The sequence below is a fragment of the Pyrus communis genome, chromosome 6 (genome assembly GCF_963583255.1).
Source record: "Pyrus communis chromosome 6, drPyrComm1.1, whole genome shotgun sequence".
NCBI classification, from domain to species: Eukaryota; Viridiplantae; Streptophyta; class Magnoliopsida; order Rosales; family Rosaceae; genus Pyrus; species Pyrus communis.
In genome coordinates, this window is record NC_084808.1 from 11,969,339 (window position 1) to 11,979,933 (window position 10,595).

Below are 10,595 nucleotides of genomic sequence, written 5' to 3' on the forward strand. Positions count from 1 at the left end.
TGAGTAGACAAAAGGCAAACATGTGACCATCGGGTAGATGCATCAACCAAAACCATAAAATATCGAAATGGTCCACACGGTGGTTGAATAGGCCCACAAATATTCCCTTGAATTCTTTGCAAAAGTGATGAGGATTCAACATCAATCTTTAGTTGTGATTGTCTAATTACCAACTTCCCTTGAGAACAAGCCTTGCAAAGGTTTTCATTAGAGATAGCAATGTGTATGCTCAATAATGGATGTCCATTAGAGTTGGTAATGATTCTACGCATCATGGTGGATCCTGGATGACCTAGACGGTCATGCCAAAGCATGTAAGTTTTTGGATCAATGAACTTCTGGTTCATGACAGTATATGCTTTAATTGTCTTTATGTATGTATAATACAATCCACTCGATAAACCATGCAACTTCTCCAATGTACGCTTCTGGGTATCATTGGAGGTAATGCATAGATATTCCACATTTTGTGCACTTTTTCGTTTCAATGTGGTATCCATTTAAACGTAGGTCTTTAAAACTCAACAAATTTCGAGTAGATCAAGTAGCGTACAACGCATTTTGTATGGACAATATTGTTCCATTTGGTAACATGATCTAGGCTTTTACTAAGCCTTCAATTACGTCTGACTGGCCTGATATTGCTGTTATCTTTACTTTTGTGAGCATCAAGCTTGAGAAATATTTTCGATCTCGAAGTATTGTATGCGTGGTTGCGCTGTTAGCAAAACAAATATCTTCGCTATTGCTCTTATTTTGAGAATAACCATAGTTTTTATCCATGCTCTATGAGTAAGGGAATCACAGTTAAAAACGGTTTATTCATAATAAAAGGAAATTGAAATGCCACTTTTATTGAATTGAAACGTGAGCTTTAAACCACAAGTTCAGATAATAAGAGTACATCAAACAAAAATGATTCAATTGGACCAATACACTTCATTCCCTCTTTCTACAATGAAGTATGAGGCATCTAGATGTGTTGTGTTCAATTGCCCTGATAAATCGAACACTGGATCAGGTATATCCATCGGTTTAGCCTAGTCAAGGAAATTGGTTTCGACACCCTTCTCCTTGAGGGAGCCTTGATTCAGGTCTACCAGGTGTTTTAGGGTATGATAGGTATGCACCCAGTGCACATTGCCACCACACATATGGCAAACTCCTTCAGGGTTTCTAAGAGTCTTGTTCATATGGGCTTTACCTTTGTGGCGATTTACATTTTTGAAGCTCGGATTTGAATTATACCTTGGAACTTGGTTGTAAAACTGGACATCATAATTCTTGCCTTTCTTGTTCATTTATGGCCACATCCTTGTTTGTAATTATTGCCACGAGAGGATGTGGTGTTCACTTCGAGGGAAACAACATTCACTTCTGGGAATGGTGTCGATCTAATAGGTCGGGACTGATGGCTTTTCATCAGAAGATCATTGTTTTGTTCAACCACAAGGAGCATCGATATCAGCTGGTTGTACTCAGTAAAGCCTCGCTTTCTATACTGCTGCTGCAAGAGCACGTTGGAGGCATGCAATGTGCTGAAAGTCTTTTCCAGCATATCTTCCTCAGTAATGGTCTCCCCAAAAAACTTCATTTGAGAGCTAATTCTAAACATTGTAGAGTTGTACTCTGCAACCGACTTGAAATTTTGGATCCTTAGGTGTGTGCACTCATAACTAGCCCTTGGAAGAATCACCGTTTTCTGGCAATTGTATCTATTTCTCAATGCCTTCCAGAGGGCTAATGGATCTTCAACTATTAGGTACTTGTTCTTCTCCTTCATCAAGGTGGCGACAGATAAAGATCATAACATTTGCCCGATCTTGAGAAGATGCATTGTTTTCCTCCTTGATGGTTTCTCCAAGATTCCCTGCCTCCAGATGGATTTTAGTATCCACTACCCATGTAAGGTAGTACTTCCCAATAATATCCAAGGCAACAAAATCAAGCTTTGTCAAGTTCATCATTTTCTGTTCTGAAAGAAAAATGAGATGTGTAAGAACATGCAATAATATGTATTCCGGAGGAATTTAGTGTTAGAACTTATGGTTCTTACAAATTTTTAATTTTGATCTTCATGCCAAAATGATAAGCACTCGAAACTTCAAGCTTGAGATTTACATGATTAATGAGGAGGGCGATTGTATCGCACCACTCTCATTGAAACAATATAGCAAAGTATGGGCGATTATTCCGCACCACTCAAGCAGTAGGAAAATTTAAATATCCAGAGTAGGGTGGGCGATTATACTGCACCACCTAAAATTGCACTAAAATTAAATATGTAGTTCCATATGGGCGATGATACCACACCATCTTCGATTGCAGTAAAATTAACATAAATAAACACTGGGTTAGTAATCAGGAGCTACACCAAACAAGAAATTAAAGATATAAGTAATTGTTATATTGAGAACTAGAAGCAAGCATGGTGCTAGCAGTTCTTCGTGAGAGTACATCAAGCAAGTGAGGCAGATGAGGAAGAAGAACAAGAAAATCCTTGGAGGAAGCATTTTTCAGTGAAGGGAGATGAGAACTAGTTAAGGTTAGAGAGTCGTGTTGATAATGTGTTATAAATAGGCAAAGGTTAGAGAGATAACCTTTGCTATGGACAGGAGCGAAACAAGTGCAAAATATCACACTGTTTAGTTTCGTAACTATAACACAAAAGGATTGCAGGTAAAAGAGGAAGTGAGGGATATTGATATTATTGCTTTCAGTTCTTTTCTTTTGTAGTGTGTATTGTGATCACACACAGAGTGTTATTTACATAGAGCAACATCTGTGACAAACCAAACAAATGAAATGCTTCCCACTTTTGAAAACATTACACAACAACAAATACATTGCTATTTCCAAGTCTTCCTCAGTGTGAGTATTCATTCTCACAATTTTACAACATTTTCAACTTTTTAGTAGGATTTGTTTCTCGTTCTTGTTGCTTTCTCTTTGATTTATTCCTCTTTCCTTCTGCTCTTCTTTGTTCCTCATTTCTCTTTTTCTATATTCACATACTTTCTATTTTCGTTTTAAAAATTGAAGGAAAGAGGAAAGAGTGAGTGAGAATGGGGGAGTGGAGAGAGAGGGGTTTATTTTTAATGCAGGTGAGGTTTAAACAAAAAAAAGTAAAATTTTATTTTTTGAAATTACATTACTGCTCTTAACTTTTTTTCTATGATAGAAAACTAAATAATTTTTTTACCCTCTTTTGATTTAAACTAATGGCCAAAAATAAAATAAAAATATCCCGAGAAACCAAAAAAAAAAAAAAAAAAAAAAGTTCAAAAATCACTCCCATTGGACATCTTCATCAAAATTCCCCAACCGTTCAAAATTAAAGGCACCTCGAAACATCTTATGTCTACGTATGTGAGAACATAAATCAAAGAAAAGATGATTGGTCAAATATAGAGGTGTCGTGTTTGAAATCTTTTGTCTGCAGGTGGCAGCTTAATCGGCAATATAATCTGCACTCATTAGGAAATGTTAAGACTTGGTTATCTCTGGACTCTAATTAAAAGTTTTTTTTGTCAAACAATAGATTTATTAGATTAAGTGTTAAATTAGGGACCAACAGGGTTCGAATTCAGGTAATAGTGCAAGGGTAACACTCATCTCCACCATTATGATAGAGGACCACTTGCTTCTCTAATTAAAAGTTAATTTAAAGGCTAATTAATTAATTAATTAATTGAGAAAAGAAAAGATTATCCCAATTTGCTTTTGCTTCTTTAAGACATCTACAGATCCTTTGTGAGATTCAAAGAATCTTTTAATCATTTCTGTTCGTTGTAAATCATGTGATCAATTTTCGTTAAGTACTATTTGTATTCAATTTTAAATATAATATTTAAAATAATTTCTGACTGTAGGATATACAATAAATAAACATAATTAAAGAATTTTCGAAATTTTCACAAAAAAAATCCGAAAATGATCCTCATTCTTGTTTTACCGGCCGTCGTAGTTTCTGCGTGGATGACTATAATACGGAATCGCTTCCGCAGCCGAAAAGGCCAGCAACTGCTAAGCAATTGTTCACATTAAAATATGAACCACATGCAACTAATTGACATAAAACAATGTTAATTTGAGTTTAGTAAATTCTTAGTATTTTCCTTCTTGTTTTTGCTAGATTTGTGCGGATCTAATGTTCGATTTGTTTCATATATATTATTAGAAAAGTAACCGTCTATCATTGGGCGTATGAGGTGAGATATTTTCGTAGATATGAAGTCTCTTGTAATATAATTACACAAGGGGTGAGCCAAATATCCCAAATATCACACTAATTAATATCCCAAAAAAGACTCACAAGAAAGATGAACAAATGGAGTGTAAATTCAATATACTGCCCTTTGGCTATCGGCCTTACTAATTGACAAAATAGCAAATATTTTCTTACTGAAACATTTAATCAAACAGATTACGTGCACTGTGAAAACCGAAAATCAAGAACCTGATAAGAACTTCAATCTTGACCCAAAGAACGTTGAAGAGCTCCCAAGATTTGCAATCTTGAACAAACAAACACCACCGAAAAATTCAGAAAATGATTTGAGCAGACCACCAAGAAGAAAGAACCATATCGAAGACGCCTCTGAATAAAGAATTCACATTGGGCTTAGTGGTAGAAGAACATGCAGAAATTGAAGAACTACCAGAGTTTGGCAACTGGCCGCTTTTAACAAGTTATTTTTACTATGCATGCATGCATGCATGTCTAGGCATGTTTAATGTAGCAGATCACTTTCGCTAATGAAACGGGTTCATGTTACTACTTTATGTATCGTATCTCTTTCATCACATGACTAAACCAACGAGTATGGTTGTAAATTATCTCGAAACAACTAGCTTGAGCTCCGCATTGAGTTTGGCTCGACAAAACTAGGCTCTTGAAAGAAACAAGCCAACTCTATGTTCGGCCCGATAAGAAACAAGCTAACAGTTTGAACATTGATACGATTGACTAGTAAAGCTAGTGAGCAGCTTGTATTTCCAGTTCAACTTTCCTGTTAAACCATATGAGTTAGTGTGTATAGCTATCGTATGATCATTATACCGTTATTACGGTGGGAATACGTCGTCAACAGGGGTCATCCCCAACCCATGCACACAACCACACGAGACAATTTCAGCACAATCACTACCCTTTTACTCTTTGTCCGATTGAATTTTTTCATCAATCGCAAAAGCAAAAACAGCTTCAAGGGCAGCATAACAGAGCTAATAGTGAGTTCAAACCCAGATAGCAAGCATTTGTTTGGGATATAATACCATACAGTTGAGTAGATCTCGAAAAATCATATACGACACGATAACACGAAGACAGTAAAACATTCACAAGTTTTGAGGTCCACAGTTATAGTAGCAAGAAATCTAGAGGCACCCATGGGATGCATCAACCAAGCACCTTCAAGAACACAACCTTTCCCTTTCCCTTTTCACAATTTCAAGTCGTTTATTGGAACGAAAATGGTGTGCTGCGAGGTTTAAAGGTAATGAAACAAGAATAAGTAGGTGTTTCAGCCTTTGTTCAAACATCAGCCTTTGTTCAAACATCTCAAACCATTGCATATAGGCCAAGGTTTTTACATCACAAGGAATCATAATTTGATCAACAAATAAACAAAAACTAATTAACTCAAACTCATTCGTCACCAGATTTTCACTGTGGATTTGACGACTGTATCCCATGACACTTGAAAATCTCTCTAAATCCGTAGGCACTAGTATCGTAATTGAACTGGAAGCGTGCAGATACGACAAAAAAGACAACATGTTAGAATAAAAAATGGAGGGGAAATATGATGCCGAGTGTCTGTATGCATACATAAAGAGTAAAAATGGCTTCATGGGTTTCCCTATAATATGGAGTGATGTAATCAGGTTGGAATGTGACATGACGGCGGAAAATCCAATTCTTAAGAAAATAACATCATAATTTGTAAGCAAGTTTGGAAACTTACTGGTAGAACTTTCACAGAGTACTTTGTAATATTTGCATCAGAAACCCTTCCCTCGTTCTGTGCCTGCATCAGAAAAATTTTCAAGTAAGCAAAAGACAAGCAGGGGCATAGTGCCTAAGAGGTCTCAGTCAAAATTACAAAAGAAAACCCTCAGCATATCACAAAGCTGGTCATGGAAAGAGAATCACTACTTTCTCTTATTTTCCAGAAAGGAACAAATACATCATGAAGTTTCCATTTTTATCCCGAATTTGTTTGATGGCCTTTAACCCACTAAAATGAAAAATTAAATGCCATGATGGAACCATGATCAGATTGCGTGCCACCAGGACTTGTTTGAATGCTACAGAAAATAAAACAGACTCGCTTCAAGTTCAAGGTTCAAAACAAGAGAGAACAATTTAAAACACGTATTGGGACAAGCAAAAATAGGCATTTTAGAGGGAAAAAAAATGTTGTCTTACTTGTTGTGGACTATGAAATATTTCTATAAATGGATATTCCTTCCTCTGCCGTGTTATACAGAAACCAGGATATTTTGGGCATTCGACCTGAAAATGCCAATGCAAGAACAAAACATAAGAGATTACTGTTTTAAGGGAAGATTAACAAAAACTTATGTGAAAGTTGCCTCAAGAATTATAAAAGCATGCTTTCATCAAAGACATAGCTCTTTCTTCATTTTTTCTGGTGTGGGCAGCTTCGACTTTAAACCTAACACCTCCCGCTTCGAAAGAATGCCAAAAATATCATTGGGCTATAAGGTCCAAAGGTAAAGGCACAAGCTCTAAATCACACATGGTGCTTATAAATATGTTTTCAAGGCTCATACTAGCGTACAACATGTTTGAGCATTAATAACTGAAGGCAAAAAATTGATATCATTAATAATTAATGGTAGTATTTGTTTACTTACACGCATAAATTTTACATGTGGATAAAACTCAGCCGCAGCTTCCTCCAATACTCCATCAAGATGTTTTGTGAGATTACACCTGTATTATCCGAAGCGAGTATTTAAACCTCCAACTGAAGAGTATAGGTTTAACATAAAAAATAAAAAATGATGGAGACCAACTCTAGATGACCTGAGGGTGAATGCAACAACCACGGGATGGCCTTCATGAAGGAGCTGGACAAACTCGCGTTCTGATGTAAAATGGATGACCCTTGATGGCCCAAGATCCTTTGGATAACCAGTATAATATCTTATATTACAGACCATAAACATAAGGAGTCGGAAGTGGTACAACTGTTTGACTAGACAACCATGATAAGAGGCTGTGTAGGGAAAGCCCAGAATTAAGAAGTGCCTACATCCTAAACTAAACTTTTAAATACTTTATCAAGATCCAAGACCAACAGAAGTAGTTCAAAATACAAAAAACAGTAGTAAAAGGCCTTAGAAAAACAAAAACATATCATCTTAAGATCGAAAATGACAAGTAAAATTATAATGCTCATACTTGGATGCTGCACGGAGATGGCTGATCATTTTATCAAAAAGTGATGGCTCCCCGATTTAATAAGCAATACACAAAATATCCTGCATGTTAATTTGATATTACTTATTCAACTAATTGCCACTATAATACGAGAGAATGAAAAAACGCAAAAGATTCATGAACCATCAGCCACAGAATGCATAACGATCAAGTCTGTATTTTTCCACATCAAACCGAACCCAGCTATTCCCACTGTCAGGCATTTCATCAAACACATCCAGTACTTCAAAAGAAAGAGAATTTTTCAAAGTACCTGGTATTCAAGCGAGTATTCCACGCGTCATAAGTGAAGGGACACAAAAAAATATATCATTTCCTCCACTTGTATCATGACATGTGGTGTACCGCTTGAATACGCCGTACTTGGAAAAATCTATAAGAAGGAGAACCTTTTCTACAGACCATGCGAAATGAAGCACACAGAACAACACTGTTACTGCATTAGAGGTGTGTTCTACTAAAACCCACTTCTCAGCAGAACTCAAACGAACAGTTGAGCTCACAAAACGCAACTTGCGCTCTGTTTCTTAACGAAATGATAGAAAGGAACAAACTTGGATTCCATGAACAACTAAACAAAATTCGAGGATTAAAACATAAGAAAATATGTATAATTACGGTACAGAAGACGAGAGAAATCACAAAGTACCTGGGTGGGTCGCGGCCAATTAAATTCTACAGAAAATTAGGGTTTGTGCAACGGCAGCAATCAATCTGAAAATCCCAGTAGAGCTTTTGTAATAAGCGACTTGCCAAAGTCCAAAGCCCTGCCGTTCTCGATCAAAAGCCGCTGCATCCAAAGAGCCGAGAACTAGTTTAAATTCAAATTTGCCCACTTAAATTTTATTTTGTCCTACTTTGGTCTCCCAACTTTGTTTTCGTCCCAAACTGATCCCTCACTTCCCGGGTGCAAGTTGGACTGAAAATTCCAATTTGAACAAAAAAATTCCACTCTGAGTCCGAACATTTCTGATTCTAAAAAAATTTTAAAATTTTGGATGGCAATTAGAATGTATCGATCCTAATTTTTTCAAACTTAGTGTAATAAATAAAAAAAAACACTCATGCGGATTCTTATTTTATCATGTTTATTGCTATATTTAAATATGCTTTATTTCTTATTTTGTATATTAAAAATAAAGAGTTGTTGTGACATATGTTTTTATTAATATTATGATTGTGAAAATCATAAATAGAGAAAAAATAAGAATCTTTTGGATTTAGAAGATCTTTTCTAATAGACTTTGTATTACTTAGAGAGCAAGTTTCTTTCCTCCTTATTACTATAAATAAACGCACGAGGACTAAGGATTTAACACACAATTCCTCAAGCCTATTCTCCACTCTCTTTCTCTCTATGCCGCGCCCCTCAGTTAAATATGGGCAACAACATGTTATCAGCACGCTCTTCACGCTGTGCTAAAAAGAATTTATTCGTCTTCAATCAAGGAATTATTACGTTTCAATTTTTTTTAATTGATTAAATTTTGATTTTATTGAATTCATATACTTTTATTCATTCAATTTATTTTTCATATGTTGAATGTGATACAAGCTTTGAAGATGGAAAGCCGAAATTGAAGAAATAATTTTCTGCATTAAACCAGTTCATCGATATCATCACGCAATCATGTTCTTCCAAAACAACAGTTTTTATCTTGATATTTTTGCAGCTCTGATAACATAAACATTCACCATAATGCATGACCCAATTTTATGTTTTTCGAATTTTAGATTCTACATAAATTGTGTATACATTATATTTATAATTATTGAATTATGTGAATTTGATATTGTCATGAATTGCATCAAATATATGTTCATTCATTAAATTTTTTTGAATATGCATTGAATTTAAAAAAAGCAACCTGCGTGACTGAGCCGAGCCTCAAGCTGAAGAGCCAGTAGCTCCCTCTCTCCATGAAAACCAAACGACACCGTCCATGGCATCGTCCCTAAATCCCACCCTCACCTGCAGACAAGTCACGGCACCTACGCCAATTTCCACCGGACTCACGACCTGAAGTTTGTTTTTTTTTTTTGAGGGCAAATTCATCCCCTCCAACGATGATTATCGAAACTCTCGTCGAATTTCATCAAGATTTCTTAGGGTTTCAATTCGAAATCCCCATGGTTTTCAAATCCAATGTTGAGAAATCAAAATTCTCCGTTCATAATAAGGTTCCAGTTCGAACCCTAACTTCCCCAACCAAAAATTCACCAAGAACACGGCCACCCAATGTGGTGGCGCTGGTCTCAACTCCGGCGAGCTCACCCAGCAACACTGCTTTTTGGTCCAAAACGTTAGCCCTTTGGGCTTTGATTTCTTAGCCCTTTGAAAAGATCTATCTGGGCTCACAGATCATAGCCCATAACACATAACTCAGCCTTATTTTTTTCCTGTTTGGGCTAGGCCTAATGCATGACACCAGCCCGAGAACTATGGTGTCCCACGTGCCTGCAAAGCACACGATCGCTGCCCCCGTTGGGCTGATGGATCTTACCTAAGTTTAGGCCTGATTCTTAACTCACGGCCCTTGACATTCCAGCCCATTTTTGGGCTTGGATCACATTCCTTTTCAGGGTTTTTAATAGCCTATTAGGGCTTTGGTCCAATACCTTGGGCTACCAATTATATTGCCTTTTTTTTTTAGGCCTTATGGATTTTAAATTTTTTCATCCAACTTTTAATTTTGGCCCAAAGTTCAAATAAATTATAATGTCTATACATATTTGCATATTTTCTTGTTGCATATTTTTGTATATATTGCATTTGTTTGCAGGTATTATGAACTTGAAGTTCATAATTCTGAACCCGAAGTTAAAGTGTCATAGAAACCTGAAGTTTCTTAACGCGCAATACTCATGTTGAGACCCGAAGTTCTCCATGCTTAAATCCGTTTAAACCAAACCATGTCTTAGAACCTCAATGTTCTAAACTTTGATGTTTATGAAAATTTTATTTCCTAAAATGCTGATCACATTCTTGTTTCTGCCATTCAACGTATTGTCGAACTGTAACAAGTTTGATTTCATTGATTTGGAAGTTTCGACAAAGAAACTACTTTATGTGGATATAAGACGTGACACCCTGCTTGACTACGACTAGTTGCAAAATCAT

At 36.2% G+C, this 10,595-nt stretch overlaps 2 protein-coding genes across 5 annotated transcripts; both read right to left on the bottom strand.

Annotated features, from left to right (window-relative positions):
* Positions 1 to 1,297: 1,297 nt before the first annotated feature.
* LOC137736042 (uncharacterized) lies at positions 1,298 to 1,967 on the bottom strand. Its single transcript, XM_068475384.1, has 2 exons — positions 1,767 to 1,967; positions 1,298 to 1,588 (listed from the first exon to the last, which is right to left on the bottom strand). Exons 1-2 carry the CDS (start codon positions 1,965 to 1,967, stop codon positions 1,298 to 1,300), a joined length of 492 nt encoding a protein of 163 aa, XP_068331485.1.
* A 3,480-nt stretch (positions 1,968 to 5,447) lies between these two features.
* LOC137737993 (uncharacterized) lies at positions 5,448 to 8,426 on the bottom strand. 4 transcript variants are annotated; one of them, XM_068477586.1, is made up of 7 exons: positions 8,124 to 8,426; positions 7,436 to 7,515; positions 7,058 to 7,177; positions 6,886 to 6,964; positions 6,434 to 6,520; positions 5,970 to 6,032; positions 5,460 to 5,746 (listed from the first exon to the last, which is right to left on the bottom strand). In XM_068477586.1, exons 2-7 carry the CDS (start codon positions 7,462 to 7,464, stop codon positions 5,669 to 5,671), a joined length of 456 nt encoding a protein of 151 aa, XP_068333687.1. In that variant the 5' UTR covers positions 7,465 to 7,515; positions 8,124 to 8,426; the 3' UTR covers positions 5,460 to 5,668. The 4 variants fall into 4 exon arrangements, with proteins under 4 accessions (XP_068333690.1, XP_068333687.1, XP_068333688.1 ...); XM_068477587.1 differs by having other exon boundaries at positions 5,461 to 5,746; positions 7,058 to 7,250; XM_068477589.1 differs by lacking the exon at positions 7,058 to 7,177 and having other exon boundaries at positions 5,448 to 5,746.
* Between the last annotated feature and the right edge of the window lie 2,169 nt (positions 8,427 to 10,595).

Excerpts from the sequence above, each read along its gene's own strand:
- LOC137736042 (XM_068475384.1), bottom strand. The coding sequence starts at position 1,967 with ATGATGAACTTGACAAAGCTTGATTTTGTTGCCTTGGATATTATTGGG. Across the intron at positions 1,589-1,766 it reads TTGATGAAGGAGAAGAACAA|TTTTTTGGGGAGACCATTAC; the intron begins GTACCTAATAGT and ends TCTCAAATGAAG.
- LOC137737993 (XM_068477586.1), bottom strand. The coding sequence starts at position 7,464 with ATGATCAGCCATCTCCGTGCAGCATCCAA. Across the intron at positions 6,965-7,057 it reads GTTGTTGCATTCACCCTCAG|GTGTAATCTCACAAAACATC; the intron begins GTCATCTAGAGT and ends CGGATAATACAG. Across the intron at positions 6,033-6,433 it reads TATTTCATAGTCCACAACAA|GCACAGAACGAGGGAAGGGT; the intron begins GTAAGACAACAT and ends TTTCTGATGCAG.